General features: G+C 37.4%; 1 protein-coding gene across 1 annotated transcript in view; it reads left to right on the forward strand.

Annotated features, from left to right (window-relative positions):
* SLC35F1 (solute carrier family 35 member F1) overlaps positions 1 to 25,094 on the forward strand; it is a 370,047-nt gene that overhangs the window by 210,208 nt on the left and 134,745 nt on the right. Inside the window, exon 2 of the mRNA XM_090279788.1 lies at positions 14,149 to 14,324. Coding sequence (XP_090135914.1) covers positions 14,149 to 14,324 — 176 coding nt within the window. The remainder of the gene's footprint in view (positions 1 to 14,148; positions 14,325 to 25,094) is intronic.

Here is a 25,094-nt window from a genome sequence, read left to right on the forward strand (position 1 = left end):
TGAGACTGGTTTTCAGTCATAACCTCAGCAGAGGCTCCACTTATAAGAACAGGCTAATCTCTTTTACCTAGAACATGATTTTAATGAGAAGGTTCATTTTCTAACCAGCCTGATATGTTTTATTGGACCTCATGTTTTTGCCACAGGGCTTAGTCTTGGTACCTTTTAAAAAGTTGGAACATTTTGTACTTCATGAACCAACTTGAGTTGTCTTTTAACAAATTCATCAATTTAATGTCTTTTTTCTTTTCCACCCGCCCTTTTCTGACTCAAACCTTTAGAAATCTCCCTTAGATTGCCCTGCCATGGGAGCTGTCTCTCCCACCTGTCCAGCCTCTGTCCTTTTCCGTCTTAGAAGCTGCTGAGCACTTTTAGGGATTTCTCAGTTAAGGACTCTCCTTCCTTCTATTTGCCTTTTCTTCTCTGAACCCTGAAGTAGGATTGGCAATAATAGATTTTTGTTGTTGGTACAATCGTTCCTACAGTAGAAATTTCGCTAGCTCAAATTTCTTCCCAGTCATTGTAATATTTAATTATGCTAAATATCCAATTTTCACTTTTATGAACCTTACCCTCTAGAATACATTTGCTATAGCCCATGCTGCAAAAATTGAATTTTGAGTTGTTTTTCAAGGTAGCCTGTAAGAGGTACTGAGTTAACATTACTACTTTACTGTCAGGTTCTTGTAATGCCAATTGGAGCCATTTTTGATACAAAGAATGAAGAAAAATGTCAGCTAGCCTCCACTTAGAGAATCTTTTTATGACTTGAAAGCAAAAGTCAAATACATTTGTCTTCTAAAATTAGGCATGGTTTTCTACTTATTAGTCCTAAGTTTCCTGCATGTTCTTCCAAAAAGGCATAATTGATGATCTCACTTGATTATACATTTTCAAGCAGGTTTTAATTGTGTGTGGAGAAGTTCAGCACTTAATGCAATCTAATTTTCCCAATTTGCTCTACATCAAATACACTGTACTTTATGCATACAAATTTGGTATATACATGATAAATAATGGAATTTGACACAGGTCTTTATTTTATTTCTTAAGTATATTTTATTGATTATGCTTGTACAGTTGTCCCAATTTTTTCCCTTGCTCCCCCCCATCCAGTACACCCCTTTCCTCCAGCAATCCACCCCTCACCTCAGTTTATGTCCATAGGTCATGCATGTAAGTTCTTTGGCTTCACCCTTTCCTACACTATTCTTAACATTCCCCTGTCTATTATGCTTCTTGATCCCTGTACCATTTCTCCTTTTCTCCCTCTCCCTCCTCCAAATCATTTCCATACCTATGATTCTGTTTCTGTTCTGGTGGTTTGCTTAGTTTGTTTTTGTTTTTGTTTTGATTATTTGATTAAGTTGTTGATAGTTGTGAGTTTGTTGTCATTTTAATGTTTATAGTTTTGATCTCCTTTTTCTTAAATAAGCCCCATTTAACATTTCATTTAATAGTGGCTCAGTAATAGTGAATTCCTTTAGCTTTACCTTGTCTGAGAAGCACTTTATCTGCCTTTTCATTCTAAATTATTGCTTTGCTGGACAATCTTGGTTGTAGGTCCTTGCTTTTCATCACATTGAATACTTCTTGCTAGCCCCTTCTTGCCTGCAAAGTTTCTTTTGAAAAATCAGCTGATAGTCTTATGGGAACTCCTTTGTAGGTAACTCTCTTCTTTTCGCTTGCTGGTTTCAAGATTCTCTCTTTATTTTTAACCTTTGGTTTTTTAATTATGATGTGTTTTGGTGTGGTCCTCTTTGGGTCCAACTTGTTTGGGACTCTCTGTGCTTCCCGGACTTGTGTGTCTATTTCCTTTGCCAAATCAGGGACGTTTTCTTTCATCATTTTTTCAAATGAGTTTTCAGTTTCTTGCTCTTCTTCTTCTCCTTCTGGCAACCCCATGATTCAGATGTTGGTATATTTAAAGTTGTCCCAGAGGTTCCTAATTCTCTCCTCATTTTTTTCAGTTCTTGTTTCTTCTTTCTGTTCTGGGTGAATGTTTATTTTTTCCTTTTATTCCAAATTATTAAGTTGAATACCACCTTCCTTTCCATCACTGTTGGTTCTCTGTATGTTTTTATTTACTTCACTATGTATAACCTTTATTTCTTCCTTTACTTTTTTGCGTGGCTGTACTCAACCATTTCTCTGAGCATCCTGATCACCAGTGTTTTGAACTCTGCATCTGATAGGTTGCTTATCTCCATTTCATTTAGTTCTTTTTCTGGGATTTTGTTCTGTTCTTTCATCTGAGCCATATTTCTTTGCCTCATCCCTGTATTTGTTTCTGTGTATTGGGTAGACCTTCTTTGACTCTGTGTCTTGGTAGTATGGCCTAATGTAGTAGGTGTTCTGTAGGATCCAGTGGCACAGCCTCCCCTATCACCCAAACTAGGTACTTGAGATGTGCCTTTCATGTAGGCTGAGTACATGCTCCTCTTGTAGTTGAGCCTTCATTGCTGTTGCCAAATAAACGAGAGTGATTTACCCAGGCCAGTCAGCTGCAAGGACTGGCTGTGACCACTGACCACCAACCTCCACCCTCCATGGAGGATCAGCTGTGCAGAGGCAGGTTAGTGGTGCTCCAATGCGGTCTGTAGCTTCCACTGGATGTGCTGGCCCTGGGGTTTCCCAGGTGGTGCAGGCCAAGGTCAGCCCCCACCAGTGTTTTGCCCGGGACTACCCTGCCTGAGCTATAAAGCAATCTCACATGGCTTCTACTAGTGCTGGGCTTGGAGAGTCTCAGGTGAAGCCATTTTGTGAATCTAAGTTGGCTGCTGGTAGTTGAGGCCAGCTATTGCTTGTTTGAGGGTGTTTTGGAAGTTATGAAACATAAGCCAAGACCAGCCATTCATATGGAAATGCAGTTGGGGTTGGCCTGTAAGTTGGAAGGTACAGAGTCTCTGGTGATCTCCAAGGCAAGTCAAACAGTGTTAGCCAGGTTGATGGTATTGCAGATATGGCACCAAGTTGCCAGCTCTGTGGGGGAAGGGTTTAGAAAAGAGACAATGGCCTCTGCTGACACTGATGCCAGACATTTCAGTTTCTCCCTCTATACCACTAGTGCTTTTCTTGCTGCTACCCCAGTGCTGGAGCTTAGAGAGAGTACATCTGTGTAGGTGAGTCCATTTGTGGGTTAAAAGGAACTGCTTGGGGCTCTAGAATTTCCTTCTGCTGACTCAATTCCCACTGATTTTTGCAGCCAGAAGTTTTGGGGACTTATCTTTCTGGCACTAAAACTCTGGGCTGGGGGCCCTACTGTGGGGATGGGACTTCTTGCTCCTGAGATATCCCTCCCAAATTTTTATCCACCACACATGAATGAGAGACCAGTCCATTCTGCATCCATACTCCTCCTACCCATCTCGATGGATGTGATTTCTTTGATTCCATAGTTGTCAGACTTTCATTCAACTTGATTTCTGATTGTTCTGGATGATGATTGTTCTATATTTTAGTTGCGGTTTTGATGAGGTTGTGTGAAGAGGCAAGCCATGTCTGCCTGCATCACCATCTTTGACATGGGTTGTCTTTATTTTAAAAGAAAGTGAATATCACCAGTCACTTGCATGCTTTCTAAGTTTTGATTTTTTCAATAGATTTTAAAGTTAAATATTTTCCATTTGGCCTCAGGGTTCACTAACATAATTCAAAATGCAAAGTTAAAAGCATTTGTAATGAAAAATGTCAGTCATTTAAAAACACATAAAGAAAGAAAACAGCAACACAGTAGACCTAAAAATGTCCTCACTTTTTTCCTATTCTCCAAGAAGATGTTAGTAAGTGTGAGAACTCAAGTTTGAAGTTCCTATTTAAAACTAAAATCTATTAATTTTGTAATAGTCATGTCAGGTAAGATTCTTTAAATATTTCTCTCTCTCTTCTCTCTTCTCTTCTCTTCTCTCTCTTTCTCTCTCTTTCCCCAATTTCTGAAGAGCAAGACTCCTTTAAACTTCACAAATTTTGGAATAAGTTTATTATTCAGATCTTGAGGAAATAAATCTGTAATGCATTTAGCAGTATTTTATCTAGGTTAAAAAATCTAAGCAAGATATATATTTAAGTAAGCAATAAGAGTACTGGTTCAAGTGTACTAAAAAGTAATAAGAGCTATTATACTGAATAGTTTCATGAGCTAGATACTATAGTATGCAGTTTATACAAACTATCTCACTGAATCCTTATGACAGTCCTGTGAGGTGTATATTATCCCCATTTTATAGATGAACCTATAGAAAATTAATCTCAACTAGTTTGGCAGAGCCAACATCTAAATTCATTTTCAAAACATATTCTTATTTTGACATCATATTGATTCTCTGGAGGAAAATGACAAAAATTTTGCCTTCTAAATTAATGATTAAAAACTCATTATTTAAATCAATTGTTTCCAGAGTAAGAGTATATATCTTAAGAGAGCAGTTTTCAACCAGTGTGCTGCAAGAATTTTTAAAACATGTAAAACTGAGTGTTTAGTCAGGTGCACTGACCTTATTTCCGCTTAGATTGTCAAGTAAAAAAATGACAACAGCCAACACAACAACAGCCATCTGGTATGAATGCCTGTCTTGAATGATAAATATGCACATCATATAATAAAGTTGCATCTTATTGATCACATTGCCTAATAAGGTTGCATCTGATTGATTAATTCTTGATATCAGAAATTGTTATATGTAAGTATAGACACCTTTTTAAAAAATTCACTTCGAGGAAAAAAGAGTAGGCAATTAATTTTTTTTTTGTAAGTTGGTAAAAATTTCCTTATTTTTTGTGAGATTGGCAAAAAATATAACATTTTTGGCATGCTTCAGAATTTTAGTAATTAGTTTATGGGTGCCATGAGATGAAAAAGGTTGGAAATAACTGTCTTAAGGGAGAATACAAAATGATCTCCTGGAATCCAGGAAGAAAATAATATCATTATTTTATATCACAAAGAAAAAATATTTGTTTTTTTTTTAATGTAGAAACAATAAGAAAGTAGTTAAGCCTGACTAATTTTTTCTGTCTTATTGAATTTTTTCCATTACTTATCCCTCTATACTCTCTTCCACCTCCACTCACCAGCCCCCTTCCCATAATCACCACACTGTTGTCTGTTCATGACTGACTAATTTTAAATGTACAAATTGACCCTGGTACAATCACTCAATTTGTAGATCAGATGGCTGAAACTTTATTTTGTAACTGTTGTGATTTTATTTTTCTTTTCTTTGTTTTTTCTTTTCTATTTTATTCCTGTCTTCCTTCCTTTTTCCTTTCTTTTTAATAACAGCTTTGAGATATAAGTCATATACTATACAATTCATCCATTTAAACTACAATTCATTGGATTTTTAGTATATTAGTATTATGTATTATACAGATATATGCAAGTAGTACCACAGTCAATTTTAGAACATTTTATCACTTTAAAAAGAAGCCTTATACTTTTTAGCTATCATCTTCCTATTTCCTCATCCCTCTAGTCCTAAATTACCAACCGTCTTATCTACTTCCTGTCTCTGTAGGTTTGCCTATCCTAGACACGTCATGTAATATGTGGTCTTTTGTTATGGCTTCTGTAGTTGATTCCTCTAAATTATGTGGGATTTTTGATAGAGGAATAAATGTTCTCCTGTCAGAGGGTGTTTATGATAGCCTCCTGACTTCACCTAGTTTACGGTCTGATTAAAGGATTTGGTGATTATGCCATCTTAATAACAAAAGTTCTCAAAGAAGATTATTGTTTTAAAAATAATTACTATACAAAAGCTAGAGTCAAGGATAATACAAAAATGTACCATAAATTTAAAAAAAAATTCCTCACTTGAAGCTTAGCATGCTCAAAATCCTCATACTACTGGAGAAATTCTTCACTGTAAAGATGGCTGTATTATACAAGAAAAACAAGATGGCAAAAGACTAATACACATTATTCTGTTGACTAATAATGTTGAAAGATACATAGAAAGCCATGCTGAAGATTTAAAGATGCCAGTTATTAGAAGACTATAGCTTTGCAATGCTGAGATGAAAATACAGGTGTGCCTGGCATCCTTGGCCAGAGGTGGATGTATTATGAAGCTATTGAAGTTTGAGGATGCTGTACTTACACCGAGATATTTGGTTCCTCAATCTATCCTCTCACTGAAACTTTTCCTTACTATAAAAGCGGGATTTGGCCCTAACTAACGGAATGAGCAGAGAAAATTGAGGACGTCATAGTACAGGTTTACTTCATTTCCCTTGCTCAGAAATTCTAAGGAATGATTCCTACTGAATTAAAACTCTGCCCTACGCTTTAAGTTCCTTTGCTTCTTACTTCACTTTATCCATCTCTGCCATTAGGATTCCCCCTGGCCTGCTCAGTGGTTCCTGTGTCAGCCTTTGCTTCTGAGATAGCATAGCATTCTCTTTCCTAGAATGACAGCTTCTCAATACCAAATTACATCTCTTCCAGTGTTTATTTAAACAACAAAAGAGTCAAAACTATGTTCTTCATGAAGCATTTCTAGAGTTACTTTGCCCAATTCTAAAGACTGAAATTATCCCAATAACTTCTACAGACTTACTTGAGTGCATAGGTATTTTCACATTCTCTATTCAAATAGTTTTTCTTATTTATGTTCTGTGTCCCTTTTAGCTTCTTAGAGGCGGAGGCCAAGCATTCCTTCCTCATAACCTGCACTCAGCAGACCTTGACAAATGCTATTGGCTGGTCTGTTTCTCAGTGGCTAACCCCAAAACCCTCAGAGTGTGCACATAAAGATTGCTGGTAACTCAGCTATCAAAGAGTTTAATCAAAAAACACAAAAGAATAGACTTTGGGCTGAAAGATTCCAATTTCAAGAATTGATGATTACACACCAGCATCTTCTAAAAGTAAGTCAGAATTAGGGAAGAATTTATCTGCTTGCATTAGTTTCCTAGTGGTCAAGCGCACTAATTTCCTTGCACCTTTTTGGTTGCTGATGAGTAGGCACCAAGTAGGTCCCCACAAGGTCTGGCCCTCAGCATCAATCTAGAATCCCCAGGGCAGAAGGCACAAGGTGCAGAATGTGGGCATAAGGCACAGGGCCTCTGGGCTGTACCCACATAATGTTGGTGCAGTCTGTGCAGAGCTGGACATGGCAGCCACCACTGGAGCTGTAGCATGAGTAACCAGAGACCTTGGAGATGGATGAGATCAGGAGGTTTGGAGGGGGAGCATAAGAGGTATCTTATGTACTCACCAATTATAATATCCTTACTTTATGGAAGGAATCCAATCCAAAGTGGGAGATGCCCAAGACTGTGGAGCTTAATTAGTGGAAATCAAGAGGTGGGCTTCCCACGCCCTATTTGGTGCCTTTTCACTCTTCTGTGCCACTTCTCTAGACATGCAACACATGGTATCCATGCACATTTGGGACTTGTTTTTCTTACACTAGCATTCCAAATGTCTCCTACACTTAGCACCTTGTAGACTCAGTGAAGTACTGTTTCTGAGGGCTTCCTTGTGGGTTACTTGATTTCCTCTAAAGTAACAACAGAAGCAACAACAAAACTGGTACCAGAGAACAGATTAAATTTCACGAATACAGAATCTGAGTCAAGGAAACTCCAATTAATGTTAGATCTCTGGAGATATGTATTTGCTTCTTGCTTAATAATCTTCTTACAAAGAAGTCTAATTAATACTTAAATGTGAAAAAAAAGCCTTTCAGCAAAGAGCTTCAAGAAGCCAATGTTCTAAATTATGAAAACCGGAATCTTGTCAAAATGTAGTAGAACGCATTTCTCTCATGTTCAAGTGGTATTGCTTTTAGTCAAGGCAGTATGCTTGTGTTCTTTATGCATGCGTACTGAATTCATATTCTGATGGAGATCTGACATGACTTGTCAGGAAATAGTTATCAGAATGAAGTTGTCTCTACAGAAAGGCTGACGTGCTTTGATTCAAGATGATGACATAATTGCTTCACTCCCATGCTAAAGAATTATAAAGCAGTGTAATTGTGTAACCCTATGATGAAATTTATCATACCTTTCAAAAGGAACATATTCTTATAACTAAAGGAAGAAAACAAGATTCAATTTATGTTTTACTTTAAAACTTATTATTTTGAATATCTGATTTGTAAAACAAGTTTATTCACAATATTCTAAATTCTATGAACTTAAAAGAACAAAGTGCTTATGATAACGGTTATGTCAGTCTTTATAAATACAAGCTCTGTTATAATAGGTATTCAGCTTCCTGCAGTACTATTTTTCCTGAGACTCATGCATTTTTCATTGTCTGATCATTCTGAATTTAAAGTGGATAGGAAGTCCTTTAAAATGCATAAACAAAGAAGAAGAAAATGTGTATCATAGTCTCCTCTCCATTTCTGCTACTAAAATTATAGGAACTATGTATCCTATGTTTAAATGCATCTGGTGTACTATTCTATATACTACATGAATAATCAACAGCTCTCCGTGCAATATTTCACCCCACACCATATTTAGCATCATTTTTGCAAGATAGCACCTTACCAGGGTTATTCAGAAATGCATCAGAAAATAGCTTATTAATCTCGGTGTCTAACTGGCAGATGGAATACAGTGAAAATGGGATTATTTTTGTCTTTCAGGGCTAGTAGTTTTTAAAGATAGGATAAGCAACCATCTTTCAAATCTTCTAAAACTTCACTCTTTTCATGTATACATTTTTTCACTTTTTAATTTTTTCATTCATTCATTCATTCATTCTGTATTTGTTGAGTATTTCCTTTCCACCCAGCAGTCTTCAAGGTACCAGGAACATACAAATGAACAGAATACATTTTCTTCTCTTCCGGAGCTCCTGAGCTGCACAGTATAATGAGTACAATAGCGATAAGAATGTACAGATGAGGACACTTACTTCAGCCTTGGGGAACAAGGAGTGGCCAAGGGTGGCTTCCTGAAGAGGACAGCACCTTCAAATTATGAGGAATTAGGTGGAAGAGATGACAGATCTACTTCAGTGGTTTCCTATGGAGAAGTTCAGAAGAGTAAGGCAACAGTAAATGAACTGGAAAGATCCTAAAACAAAGAGAGTGGTACAAAGATCATTCTGTGAAAGAAATAACCAAAAGGCTTTGTCCTGTGTTTTAAAACAAGGAAAGTGATGGAGGGAGTGGGGAGGTGGAATTAGCAAGATGTCAACATCTAGGTTTATCTATATTTTTATTCATTTACTCATTTATTTTGCTTTGGTGACTGTAGTAACTTAGATCAGATGTGCAGACTGCAACAACAGTTATAGTATCCAGCTTCCTCCACTTGGGAAAGAACTCATGAACTAGTCTGATAAAAGTCCCTTCTATCCCATCCTGTTTTACAAGTCATGTTTGGATGATGGATAAAATAATAATTTGCATCTTCTATTAAATCATAGCAGCAGCTGACTGACATGGCCACTAATTAAAAGCAGAAATTGAATACAGCAGATTTGTTGTTTTGTTTGGCTGAAAAGAAGAATAGACTTGTGCTGACCTTTTGTTGAAAGGTATACATTACAAATGTCTTGGTGGAAGCTTTTTCATTAGTCAGCTGGGCTGGCTTTTTTTTTTTTCTTTCTTTCTTTCTTTTTTTTTTGTCTTTACCTTCCCCAGAATATTTCTGAAAACCAGCCACTTAACATTTCTCAAACTGTGTTCTGTGCCCTCGGTGAAGGCAAAGAGTACGTTTTGGCAGCATAATGATGGTATAGCATAGTAATTAAGAGGTCAAGATGTGGAATCATATGATTTAGTTTCCAGGCAAACTCTTCCCCTTGCTAGCCCTGTGACCTTGGGCTGGTTTCTTGACCTCTCTAAGCATCACTTACTTATCTATAAAATGGAACAAAAAAAATATCTACCTCATAAGGTTATTGTGAGGATTAAATAAGATCATATATAAACATCTAAGCCCATGACATGGCACATAGTATAATCTTATTAAATATGAATTAGTATTATTTCCCCTATGGCTCCATTTTGTAGTAAGGTATGTGGGAACTCAGCTCCAAAATCTTGGTCTAGTACTCCCCAATGATGAAGATGGTCTTGTTCATCTTTGCATGTGTAGTGCCTGGCACGTAGAAGGCTCTTTTATGGTACATTGGCACGTAGACATTGCAAGGGCTAATATTTAATTATTCTATGTAAGCAATCTGTCATTTTTTTTGTGGCCTGACTTTGTTTATGAAGGCACAGGATATTACTAAAGTTCAAGATACCAAGGTTGCAATGTAAGCAGCTATAGCAATTACCATGTCATAGCAGTAGTTTCAACTTTCTTTTCCCAAAGAGACACACTTCACCCACAGCATTTTTTAGTGGCCATATTCAGCATCAAGAGCAAACTGTCTGGTATATTAGTTGTCACTCTTCCCATTTCTCTTCCACTTATGGATGTAAGTTATTATGCAAATAATCAAGAGTAACACAATTAAAGGATAATCATGAATCCAATGTAAACTAATTTTTAAATCATTTCACATTTATTACTTTAACTATAATCATTATTATGTTCTGTAGTGATTTGATCAAACTTCTTTTAAAAATTCTTCTAATTCTTTAAAATTCTTCCAAGTCAATACCTTTATTTCTTATAATTTTTGTCCACTGTTCACCACTAACTATCCCCTACATGAATTCTCTGTTCCCTTGGTTTCCATGACACTGGTATTGCTCTGGTACTCTTCATTCAGCCAAAACTGGTCTTTCAAAGGCTGGAAATGACTACAAATCATCTCTTGTCAGTGCTCATTCTCTCTACCCTCTAAGCAGCATGTAACATTGCCTCCATGAAAGTATCTGTTCCCTTGGTTTTATTGACACCAAGAACTATCCTGTTCTTCCCCTTAGCTCTCTAACTACTTCTAATTCCAGTGATGTCCCTTTTCTTTCTTTCTTGGCCCCAATCTGGGGATTCTCCAAAGGTTTCCCCTAAACCTTCTTATTTCCTCTCCTATGCTTCACTCCCTGATGATATCCATTTCCAGTACATTAGCCATCTTTTATGTGTATAACTTCTCATATAAAACTCCTGGCTGACCTTCCTATTAGCTTTAACACCATGATTCTGATACTCCTGGATCATTTGGAAGTTTGTCTGGCAGCTCACATTCAATACCAAAAATATTTATTATCTTTCCACTAAAGCCAACTTCTTATTATGATATTAATTTTTTTTTTATTTACAATTGACATTCAATATTATATTAGTTTCAGGTGTACGGCATAGTGGTTAGACATTTACATAACTTAGAAAGTGTTGCACTCGGTAACTCTAGTACTCACCTGGCCCCATATATAGTTATTACAATTTTGACTGTATTCCCTGCACTGTACTTCACATCCCCATGACTATTCTGTAACTACCAATTTGTACTCTTTTCTCCCTTCACTGTTATCACCCATGCCCCCAACACCCCTCCCATCTGGCAACCATCCCATCTGGCAACCATCAGTTTGTTCTCTGTTCTTAACACAATTTTTGTTAGTGTATATATAACACTTCCCTTTGGCTGGCTTAAAAACATTTGGATTAATTCTGATACTTTACCTCTGCCTTTAAAAATAAATCACTCTTAATTTCAACTAAACTGTTCAGTGTTACTTAGGCCTACCTCTGCACTTTCTTCGAGCTCCTCCATTTTCTCCTTCGTCTGAATGGTGTTGCTCAGTTGTAGGTGCCATAAAGAACAGTGTACAAGTTTCACAAGCTGGGGGAGTAAGGGAGCAGAATGTGTAAAAGACAGTAACGACAACACAATAATATAGAAGTAAAAGAGATGCATCCCAGTGAAGAAAGGACAGGGAAGGCTTCTCAAAGGGCTGACAAAAAAGCCAAATCCCCAAGCTGAATGAGAGCCAGGCCGACAAAGGCAGGACAAACATGTGAAAATAACATGTGCCAAGGAATATAGGCAGAGAAGGCCATGACTCATTGCTGAAGTGCAAGGAGCTCTGCAGGTCTGTCACTCTGGCTTTGTGGGGGAGTAAATGGGGAAAGCTGAAGGTAAAGCTTCAGAGCGAGTAGGGTGGAGGGACAGTATTTAGGGCCTTGTTTCAGTTATCGATTTCTGCCTCATAAACCACAGCAAACTTCATGCCCTAAAACAACAACCATTGATTATTTCCCACAGTACTCCAACTGGACAGCGATCTCTGGGGATGTTTCATCTGTGCCCCATGTGGCACATGCTGGCTGGCCCAGTTCTCCTGGGACAGCAAGATCCAATATCCTTACCCACGTGTCTGGCATTTCAACTGCGGTGCTGGTGGCTGACTGGGACAAGTGGTTTCTCAATATTTATTAGTCCAACTTGGGATTTTTTACATGAAATCTGAATCTTAAGAGGGAAAATTAAAAAAGGAAGCTGCGAAGTTTCTTGAATCTTAGACCCAGAAGTCATATGATACCCTTCCCCTACATTCTGTTAGTTGAAGCAAGTTACCAGACCAGCTCAGCTTCCAGAAAAATAGACTGCCACTTCCTGTTGGGAGGAGCAGTAGGAATGTGAGGGAAGGGAAGAAGTGTTGGCAATCATCTCTGCATATGGCCTACACAGGCCTTACAGATCACTGTATCTTATAGGGCACCATTGTATGATTTTAAGCAGCAGACTGACATTATAGGTTTAAAAAATATATCTCTTTTGACTCTTTTCTGAAGACTGAATTCAGTGTTTGGGGGCCAATACTTGGAAACAAAGCAGCCAGTGAGAAGCCTATAGCAATGTTATAGGTTAACCTCTGGAAAATCTTTTCCATGGACCCATATGGCTTTCCAGTTTTTCCTCCTCGTGAAAGTAAATACAATGAACAAAATATAATAGATATCCTTTTTTTTTTTTTTAATTTAAGCAAGCTATCATCAAGGACTCTACCCCTTCCAGAAAGATGGATTCTCATCTCCTATGAGGGAGAGAATATGTAATACTGCAAATCCTCTGCCTAACGCTTTTTTGTTTAGAACTACTACTTCTGGCACATTTTATATAGCTGTTCCTATAAATAAACCAAGAAAGTCAGATGAGACTTTGGGGAGGGCAGAAGCCTGCTTTTTATTTTCAGGTGTTCTTCCTGGGTCAGGGCATGCAGGTATGTGTGAACATAAAGCCTATGCAAAGTGCCTTCCCATCTTGCTAGAGTGGCCTCCAGGATCAGTGACGATGAAGAAGCCACAGACAATATTTACAGATCTGGAAATGTTTCATTTCAACTGACCATTTCAGTCGTTAAAAGTTTTCCTTCATGAATTACCATCTTTTTTAAAAATATAATTTATTTGTTTATTTGTTTCTTTCTTTCTTTATTTATTTATTTTTAGAGAGAGGGGAAAGGAGAAAGAGAGGGAGAGAAACATCACTGTGTGGTTGCCTCTCACTCGCACCCCAACTGGAGACCTGATGTGCAACCTAGCTATGTGCCCTGACTGGGAATCTAACCAGCAACACTTGGTTTGCAGGCCAGCACTCAATCCACGGGGCCACACCAGCCAGGGTTATGGATAACCATCTTAATGTGTAAACAATTAGAACTTAAGTGGAGGAAGGCAGAGAATAGTGCTTATTAATGCTTTCTAGAGCAACTGAGATCCCAAATCTGGAAATGGAGAGGAGATGATCCTTCTGGATTTTCAGGAGTTTGTACGGCCCCTTCATTTAGGTATCCCTGGATCCAAGATTTCTATCTGTTAAAAAAAAAAAAAAAAAGTCTCTGTAATCAGTATAAGAACCTGAAGATAAGGTTGGAATTTGATCCCTCTTGGTCACTGCTCAAGTTTTCACTCAGGTTTCTGAAGACTTTGTTAATGATATGGTGGCATCAGATTGTGTTAATTTTCTCCACAGGCTCTGAGATACAGTGGCTAGAAGCCAAGATCACTTGGAGAGATTTAGTCTCAAATTCCAATTTTGGCACTTCTTAGTTGTGAGATGGGGAGCAAATTCCTTAGCCCTTTCCCCTAAGAATTAGATTTTTCCCCTGAAAAACCTGAGTAACAATTGTACCTTCCTCATAGTATAGCTTTGATGGACTAAAAGAAATACTATTTATTGCACTTAGCCCAGAGAATAGCACAAGTGCTCAATAAATTTTAAGTGTTGTTTTAATGGACTCCCTGATGATCTTTGCTGTGTTTCTCTTTATTTTTCAGGGAGATGTTAATCTCTGTGGCTCTGGGCCAGGTGTTATCCCTACTTATTTGTGGAATTGGCTTGACCAGCAAGTACTTGTCAGAAGATTTCCATGCCAATACACCTGTCTTCCAGAGTTTCCTCAATTACATCCTTCTCTTCTTGGTCTATACCACCACACTAGCTGTCAGACAAGGTAAGCATGCAAATGCACCAGGAATCTACCTTGGTTTCTGTTTTATAAACATCTAAAAGAATGATGAGCCATGACCAAATAACTCTTTCACTTACAGCATCATAGGACAATTCAAAGCCCCAAATCTCACTTTCTTATTTTATAGTCATACAGTAAACAAAATGAATGATATATCACAAAGAAGCATAAATTGTGTGAATTCAGTGGGAAGGGAAATGCATGTATAGGCAGAAATGTACAATTGCTCACTATTTGAATTTCTCATAAAATTCCTTGTACCCTCTGTTAATCTCAATAGAGTGCTTTTCTGAAACCTGGAACAGGCCCGATACAACTGTCCTGAACAATGCTAGCCCTAAGAAATTCAAGGGAATTACAGACAAATATATGTTCTTTGGGAAAGTGTCCCAGGGAAGGTAAAAATAGTAAACATGAACAACTCTAATAATAGCAAAGGGGGGAAGAAAGAAAAGAAAACCACCACAAATGGCCAGGTAAGATGTTCCGTCTAAAATTAAAATAGCTAAAGCAATAAAACAAGGCCTCCAAGAGCCAAAGCAATAAAAACAGTTTAAGGAGCAATTGCAGTTAAAATCCTTAGGGTATATCTCTGGAGGGTATACCTCAGAGCCTTATGATTATACCACTGGATCTGGTGTATACACTTTTACCTCCGACCCAGAAATAGTCAAGAATTTTCTTTTGATAGTAACTAAAATATACATTAAAAAATAATCATAAATAAGTTTGAAGACAATTATATTTGTTAATAAAAATGATACATTAATATTTGTATACATCAATCCTCATAGTCTACTATTTTGAAACTTTTATAATAATTGTATATTAGCATTTAACTTTTACATCTCCTTATTTGGATTGCCATCCAGAATAATATTGCTTAATTATGATAATTTGTCCACTACAAGATTTTATCTTAGAAGGAGAATAAAAATGAAGAAGTTGGGACTGAATCCCGGTTTACCTTTGGATTTGTTTAAAATATTGAAGAAGCTAATTACATTTACCTCTCAAAAATGTTTTGTTGGTATTTGGTTTAGCCCAGTACAAGGAGTATAAATAAAAACAAATAAGATTAAACTTAAGATACTTTGCAATACTTTATATTACCACAAAAACAAAAATTCATATAAAAGTGGTAAATTTATCTTCTCTGTAATGTTTTAGAACTAAGCATTCCAGACTGTGAGATGGTGAATTGTAACTAATCTTTGAGTTTTTGTCCATCTTCCTTCCTAGAGTCCAGAAATTTAACAAAAACCTGCATCAGGACAAAAATAAAATCAAGCCATTCTAAGAAACAGAATTATTTCACAGTCATAGATAGAAACAGGAAAGCTTAGAGGACTTAATGTAGCAAAAGACCCGAAGTTAACAATAATACCTTCTACTGAGCATTACAATATACCAGGCACTATGTATGTGAATTCCCTCTTTTATTCCTTCAATCAAAGAAAATAGGTGTTATCATACAAAATTTTATAAATGAGAAAACCAAGGCTCTTCCAGCAACAAGAACCTGCTCCAGGCTACAGAACTAGGAAACAGGGAGTCCTGCACAAGGCCAGGGCTGTGTGCCTTCCTGGCCCACCCTACCCACTACCATGTGAGGTCCAGGGGAGGCAAGAGGAGGAAAGAGATACTTTTGGAGAAAAGGAGGATGTTTTCTTTGATTTTCAAAGCTTTAATTAGGAAACCAGCTCTCAGTGTCAGGTCCAGTGAGGCACAGAAAGGAAGCCAGGAGGATGTAGTCGAAGATGCGGGTGGGCGGTGGGGATGCGTGGGGTGAGGAGGGTGAGGCACAACGGGAAAGAGGCAGCAAGGAATCTGGAGGCTCTTTGGAAAGAAGACAGACAAGAACCTGAGGAAATTCTGTCTATTCCAGTCAGTGATGGAGAAAATCAATTTCTGAAATGCCCTATCTGGAGGTTTTATTCTGTTGCCTCAGATTATCACTAAATTTGCTGACATGTCTTTTTTTGGGTGTTTACTGAGAATGTGTGTTTGTTTTTATCTTCATCTTTAGAAATTTTAATAGGCTGGCATTAAGCTAGCATCTGGAAATCAACATAGTAATTGCATTAATTTTGTGTAGGCTGATTCAGTACTATGTTCTATTGTAGAAACATACTAATCTCTTTCCTCATGCATGTCAAGATTTGGGAGGGAATGAATAACAGAGCAAAGAGAATAGGGTGGAAAATCTGTGTGTAAAAGGGAGGTGCTTGCATAGCTACTATTCCCCCTCCTTTCCCATTGCTCCCTGACCACTCTCCACAGAGGGTTGCAAATTAGGACTGAGGGAGCCTCCCATTTCCCCACTTCTCCCAGCACAGCCATCCCTACCCCACTGGCCACCATATTGATTTGATGTCACCCTAGGACACATAACAGCAAGAATTTAGATGCAGGAATATATGTGTAAACAAATCTTTTTTATAATTTTAATCATACAATTTCTAAAAAGTTATGATTGTTGTCTATGAACACGATGCAATAAATGCAAGAAGCCCAGTTGTGTGATGTGATTACAAAAGCCTTGTGGAAGTCAACCTCAAAGTCAAACTCTGTTCTTTTTATCAAATTTGCATTGGACCAATGATCAAAGACTCTGAAACAATTCATTCCAGCAGAAGTTCCAGTATAACTTGAGTTCAAATTGGGGTTTTGAACTTGCCCCTCATTACTCATTGGTTCCTACAAAAGTTTGAGTATCATCTTCCTTAAAAAAAATTATATCTTGTTGAGCAAATTTAAAATTCAGTTCTCTCCTTAATTGAAGCTAAGTTTTTATTCCAGATGGTTCCAAAACTCAAAAAAAAATTTTTCATGTTCATAACAAAGCTTCAGTAATAAATTTTATAGGAAAAATATACTTCAAAAATGCAGTTCTATTGACATTGTATCAACTTTGAAAACTGAGGTAAAATTTAGATAGCTGCTACTTCCATAGGTTCGTTGTAACTGATTTTGAGAAGTTATTCAGGCAATTAAAGCATATTCATTGAAATAAAGCCTGAAATCCAAACCATGCTCTATGCACAGAGTAGGGCTTCAGGAAGTACAATGTCAAACTCAGCCCTCCTCTTAGCTGTCTTCCTTTTACTCTCACTCCATTACCACAACAGTCCGAAACCAGATGTGTGGAGGTTTTCCCCACACCAACACCAGCTGAGTGTCCCACAATTTAGCTCAATTCTGACACAGTCTTCCCGGAGACAGTGTCATATCCCACAGGTTACAGGCTCAGTCCCACAAGACTGCCCCCCTTACTTCAAATGTCAGTTTCCTTTGACCAATGAACTATATATAAATTGGAGGATCCCACAACCTCCTCCTCAGGCTTGGTTAATTTTCTAGAGCCTCTCCAGAGGAACAGTAAACTGTGGGCCAGTTTGTTATAAAAGGATATGATGAAGGGTATTGATGAATACAGAAATGGAGGGGATGAGTGCGGCAAGGTGTGTGGGGAGGGGGGCGGAGCTTCCGTGCCCTCTCTGGATACACTAGTCTCCCGGCACCTCAGTGTATTCACCAACCCCAAAGTTCTCTGAACCCTGTACTTTCAGGATTTTTGAGAGTCTTCGTTACATAGGCATAATCAATCATTAACTCCGTTTCCAGGCCCTCTTCCTTCTCTGGAGAATGGGGAAGTGGGATTGAAAATTCCAAAATTCTAATCTTGGCTTGTGCTCTCTGGTGACTAGCCTTCTATACAGGAGACCACTGAGAGTCCTCACCTCATTAGAATAGAAGGCACTCCTAGTACCCTGGATATCACTGGAGAACACAATTTTTGTTGAGTTAGATGTGATACTTTTTTTTGACTAACTTTTGGCATCTGAATCCAAAAATGACTGCAGTTTTTCTCTATCACATCAACTTTTTAAGGTACAGGATACCCTCCCTTTGTCCCCCAAATCATACAAAGTATACATACAAAGGAAAATAAAGAAAAAATTACCTGAATAGACTGTTTATTTAGAGTTATTTTATTCATATAAAGGCCATATATTGTTACTATAAGTGCAGTTGTGTACAAGTAGTAAAGTTCTGCTACCAAACATACATATTAAGGTATTTTATCTTTTCAAATGACAGGCTAGGAAATGCCAAAATGAGATACTTAAAATAGTTTCCTTCAGTTGGCAAAGCTTTAACAAATTTCTTCATGAGACCCAGTTTTATGTGCAGAGGTGGGAATATAATGTTCTTTCTGTCGACAAGTGGCTCATGTAGAATGTTTGGATCACCAGGTTTGAGGTCAAATCTTGGAGGGTAATTTAACTCCACCCAATGCTTCTCACAAACTCTGCTGTCCCACATACACAGAAAACTGGGATACTTTGTGTATCCTCATTGCTGACCAAGAAGGAAGCAGATTATTTGAAGGTCAACACAGATGATCCAGTTGTGCTTGTGATATTGCAACAGATCAATGACTCTCTTTATGTCTTCATATTCTTCACAAAAACAAACTGAATGGCTAATTGGGACTGCACCAAATAAAGTGCCATTGGGGAGGAAGACACACTTCAAGCTCTGCTTTGAGCTATCGATGAACAGTCACCATTCAGTGTGTTATAGATTGGAATTCCCAATTCCTCCATTAAACTATGCATGTTATGGCAATACACAAAGCCACTGTCACTTCAAAAGTACTGCAGAAATGGATATTCTTGACTGAAAGTAGGATACATTCGCTCCTTTTTCAAGCAAGTTTTTCTCATGCAGTCTTGATGCTAGGAGTTCTGAAGCCTTAATCATTCAACTCATGCTGTTCAAATCCCTTATGAACTGAGTCATCTTGAATTTCAAAATCTTCATCGTTGCTGTCACTTAGTTCTTCACCATACTCCTGTTTTTCAAAAGAGGGTAGTTCAATGAAAACTGGCATTGGGATTTCAGCTGAATGAGACACTGGGTGTATAACTGATGATAGACTGGGATACTCTATTTTACATTTATTTTTCTTGTTATATCCTGATGTTTTCACTCTACAAAAGTAACAGTCACCTGAATGATCTCTGGGCTCTCACCAAACCATAGGTATACCAAATGGCAATTTGTCACGTGTTCCCTTCATCCACATCCATAAACGCTTGACACACTGATTGCACACCTTGTGAGGGGCCCAAGACTTATCTTGATCACCAAGTTTTACTTTAAAATATACAAAATAGGCTTGCCTGACAAATGTGCTGATGTTTGTCCATTGACTGGGAATGGTGAAACTGCCACAGATGGAACAAAACGAATCAGGGTTATTTAGGCACTTACAATGAGAAATAGCAGAGGCAGACATGATCTCAAGGAAAGAAAATAAGTATGTGTGTAAATAAAATAATAAGTTCTGCTACCTCCTTGTATACAGAAGTATACTCCTAGTGCTCTCATCTCATAGGAAATTACAAGGGTTTTATGAATTCAGTGTCAGGAACTGGGGGCAGAAACATAGATAGATAGATAGATCGATAGATATAGATAGATAGATTTATATTTATATACAATTTTTTTATTATCTCACAAGAACATAACTAAGAAAATATGGTGAAACTTCCAAATACTTATGGATTTGCCAAGGAAATCCTCAAAAAAATTTTTTTTCATACCTAATTTTTTTCTTAACATTTCATCTAATTCTAGCTGACTTTGGAAAGCAGAGAAACACAAATGCAAAGACTATAATTAAGAGGAAAGAACTGTTTGGGGTCCAAGTGAAGCCCAACTTTTTCTTGCATTTGTCTTGTATAAGCAAGAACTATGACAAGCTTTTCAACACTGGGGTAGAAATAGGATATATTTCTTATCAAGAAAAAAAAATATGTCATAAAACTCTTTGCCCTAGAGTTTCTTTTATCAGCCCTTTCAAGAATCCTGCTGATTCTTGGAACTACTTTCAGCAGTTCTTAAATAATAAATGCCCAGGGTTCCTCTTCTGGCAATTTTTAACTTCTGAGTATATATGAACCACAAAGATATAGTCAATAATTTCCTCCTTCTTTTCTTCTTCTGCCAACTTTTCTCAGCTCTTGTTTCTTTAATTCCTTTTTATTTTCCCATCAACAATATACTTAGTGATGGAGGAGGTAAGGATTGTGGGGCAAAAGCAGGATGCCAAGGGGAAAACAAGCAAACAAAAATCTTTCATTCCTTGTTTTTTCCTCAAATCATGGTGCTGAAAAAAATAAGTGTGAGTAATGAAACATGATAAAATGAGAAGTGGCTGCTTCTTTTTATATGCAGACCCTGGAAATAAAATAAACTGTTGCTACCATTGGTGATCATTAGATATATTCCTAGTGACTACTGTTTCTACAAGCTTTGCTTTTTCATTGAAATATATTTTCAGAAGCTCTTCCAATTTCAAATTAAAGACAATTTTCCATCTAAAAGCAATTCAATGAGTATTGCATGTATGTTGCTTTCCAGCAAATTCTTGAAACTTAGACATTAAAATATTTATTGAATCATTTTATATTTCTTTGAGTGTGAAAATGAAATGTCTCTAATGATACTAATAGAGTACTCATAAAAATACCACCATGTGTAATCCTTTTTATTTTTTTCTGAAGGAGAACACTGAAAAGTAATCGCATGCCTTACTCTTCATGAGAAATAGTCTCATTTTGGACATTAAATTTCAGAAGACAGAAATCCTCAAGGTCTGGTTGAAATATCAGTTCTAAGTGGAGAGGCTGGAGAAATGAGCTCAGGTATTTCAAGAACTCATTCTCTCCCCTCCTTATGCAATCTTCCTTTTCCCATTCAGAGCTCTCAAGTAGGGCAGGAGGCATGAGATAAAAATATAAAAATAGCAGCCTAGTCTACAGACAACATATGGATGCAACTCATGGCCCAATGGTCCAGTTCCATAGCACTCAGCATTTTAAATGAATGTTCTTCTCAGAATTTTTGTCAAAAAACTTTTCATGGTTGCTGGGGAAACATCAGCCAGAAGGTAATTGTCACCGCTTCCAATGCAACAAAGGCTTCACATTTGTTCTCAGCAGGCCCACTACACTCTTTACATGTGATTATATTGGCTAAATTCTTAATTACCAATGTTGCAAAATTAAAATTATCTATGTAATTAGAAGAACTGTAGGATTTCATACAAGATAATAAAGAACTCTCAGAGAGCCACACAAAGTCTTGGAACTTAAGTATCTGGCATTTCATAGTGTATTGACTCTAGAGTCACCTGAAGATCTCACCTCCCCAGCTGTTTATACCACTCACCTCTGTGATTCTTTGCCCCCTTTCCTTTTATGGAATTTTCTTTGCCTGTTACCATAAGAAGTCAAAAAATATAGGCCAGGGCAGTGAAGAGACTTAAAGCAGGCTCCAGTTTTTTCTGAGTGGAAGCCTAAGTTTTCTGTTCACACACAGCCTTAGTTTCCAATTCTCTGGATAACCTTGGCTAAATCACAGGGAGAAGGGAGTGTTAATGAGTTGGCAGAATAGGAAGCATTTGGCAGATGTAAATACTGAATTATAACTTTCTTGAGACTCGTGGGGATGGGAATATTACTGTCACTGGCCTAAGTGTGGTGAGGCAATATTCATTGGAGCATCTTTAAAAAGTCTCCTTTTATGGGAAATTACTTAAGTCCTATCCCTTGTCATGTTGTATTTATATTTACTTCTCAAGTATGACTGAAGAGTTTAGCCCCCACAGTATAGAAAGGCTGTACCTCAGAGATTTCTAAGATGCGTCCTTGGTAAACATTCCATGGGAATGATGCTTATGTTGTCAGGGAAAGGAAAAGAAAATGGGGTGCAGTGGATATGGGACTATATACAAACCATGTTGGGAGATTGGTAGAGAAAATCACAGGAGAAAATAAATTACAATCCAGTGTCAGCAAAACTGCCTACCAGTATATGGAGCTCCCGGAACTCTGATATACTGTTTCTGGGGATGCAAAATGATACCAACACTTTGGAAAGCAGCTCAGCAGTTTTTTATAAAATTAAACAAACATTTACAATATGATCCATCAATCACATTCTTCCAAGAGAAATGAAAACATAACGTCCACACAAAGAACTACATGCAAATGTACATTGCAGCTTTATTGACGATAGCCAAAAACTGTACACAACCCAAATGCTCATCAACTTATGAAAAGATAAACAAATTGTGGTGAATTCACACAATGGAATACACTCAGTCATCAGAAAGAATAAGCTATTGATACATGCAATGGTATGGATTAATTTCAAAAACATACTATATGCAAGAAGCCAGACATGAAAGCTTACACATCGCATACTCACAGAATGCATAGAAATGTGATGCTCTGGAAAAAGCAAATCTATTAAGGTCAGTAAATAGATCAGTGATTGGCAGAGCCTGGGGCTCGGGGAAGGAGATTGACTACAAAGGGACACAAAGGAGCTTTTGGAGTGATGGGAATGTTCTACAAATCTTGATTGTTGTAGAGGTTACATGACTATGTACATTTGTCAAAACTCTCCAAACTGTATACTTAAAAGGTGAATTTTATTGCATGTAAATTATACTTTAATACATCTGACCAAAAAGAAAGAAAGAAAGAAACAAAGAAACAAAGAAACAAAGAAAGAAAGAAACAAACAAACAAAGAAACAAAGAAACAAAGAAAGAATTAATTGACTGTTTACTATCACTCCGTGGTGGCCGTGATGGAATAATGTATGTGTATCACTGGGCTCAGTTTTCAATATGTAGCTATTCCCCCAGTCCCTTTCAGATATTAGGAAGTGCCATTAAAACTTTCTAATTATTGTGGGTGGCCTGCTTTCAGACCACAAGAATGAGTATCCCCCCACCCTGTCCCCACCAAAATGTACCTAATCCAAGGAACTTGCTATTGGGACAGAAACTGTTATTGATTAAGCTCCTAATCCATTAAACAATATAATACACATATTTCTTACATGTGCAGTGCTTACATGGTAAATCTGCACAATCTTAACCAAACTTATAGTATGATAACAAAAACATATGTCCTGTTTATGCTACAGTGGATGAATCACAAATAAATTGATACCTTACCCAGAACTTTCAATAAGTGGCTTTTAGATTGAAAGAAAATGACATGATCATGCAACAGCATCTTCTCTTAATGAATCTTCATGTAAACTTACATAAACACACACATACAGCTTGTACATCCCTCATTCCCCATGTCATATGCTTTATTAATGGATGCCCTCTGTTCCTTTTATTCCAAACAGCATGTAAGCTTGGGGGAGGTATTCTCTCCCTGTAATCTGGAGTCCATGTTGGCTGTTAATTCTGGAAATCTATAAGCATTCATCGTTCCATGCTGAGAACTGGCATAGAGCAGTTCTCACTACTGGCACACTCCAGCATTCATGTGGGAAAGTGAAGGGTAGTTATGATATGATAACTGTATTGCCTGAAGGAGATAAGTCCCCTTCTGCCAAAATAGTACTTTGTATGTAATTAGTGTAAAAATTCAAAGGAATAGAGTTTATCCTTGCAATCATCTTTTGCATTAAAAAAAGAATTATAATGGAAGAACAAAGCAGTCCCTGCAGTGACTTGAATTGCTTTCTCTAAGTTTTCATTAAATCAAAGACTCAGCAGTTAGCCATCTCATAGACACTATTACAGTCCACTACATGAGATTTGCAGGGGGAAAAAAATAAAGCAAACATTTTTTTCCCTTCACAGGATTAGAACTGCCTGTGATTATCTGAGATCAGAATTCCCTATTTATACAATTTTTGTACATGTGGTTTCTTTGGTTCCATTTCTGAGATTGCTGAGGACAAGGAAGAGGATCATGTAACTCACCAAATTTAAATGTAATGCTTGAAAATGGTGGGTTCTGACTACAAGTCAGAGTGACTGGGCTTCTTCAGTGACATATATGAGGGAAAAAAAAGAGGAAATGTCTTCCAAATAAAAGGAAATGCAACCAGAATTTACTATTTACTATTTAAAAGTGCTCATGGCACTTTTAAAAGAAGACTTTAAATGGTCATCTGAAGCATGCTCTATAGCTTTAACCCTCTCTGATTTCTTGGTTTGGGCTTACCTACCTTCCTTTCATGAAAGAGAATGAATATTACTTTCATTTGCCTTTAACTGCTTAGTTAGTCATGTCTAAGAAAGTACCTATCTTTAAGAATCATATTTAGGAATTATTACTTAAATTCACTAGATTAAAATATAATTTTAAACAGTTTGGGTCTAGACTTTATCAGTTCCTCAAGTCAATCAAAATTCAAGAGCCATTGAGTCATCTCAGTAAGTTTCCATAACTTGTCTGTGTTGTATTGCTTCATTTCGTAAGTCAGATTAATAATAATAACTGGCTTACAGGTCTTGTGTGGACTAAAGGTGGTGATATACTTGGAAAGCTCCTAGCACAGTGTTGACCATACAGAAAGCAGTCAATGACTCTGCTCTGCCATCATCAGCATCAGGTTTGCTATGATGAGGACCCTGAAATTTAACTTTTATGTTTTCCTTAACTTGTCACTGGATGTCAGAATAGGCACTGTTATGATTCATAGAAGGATCCAAAAAGAGACATTTTTGGTGCACTTTTACCATTACAGTGTCCAAGGTGAGTGAGGGAACTCACTGAATGTAATTATCACACTGGCACAGGACTATTCCAAGATGCACTAGCCCACATTCCCTCCTTCAGAGTGTCGAGTGGGGCACCTTCTGCCTCAGAAATCCAAGCCAAGGGACACAGTGGGCACCTAGAATCTATTTAGAAG

This window comes from Furipterus horrens, unplaced genomic scaffold, assembly GCF_987537825.1.
Source record: "Furipterus horrens unplaced genomic scaffold, mFurHor1.1.pri manual_scaffold_6, whole genome shotgun sequence".
Taxonomy (NCBI): domain Eukaryota; kingdom Metazoa; phylum Chordata; class Mammalia; order Chiroptera; family Furipteridae; genus Furipterus; species Furipterus horrens.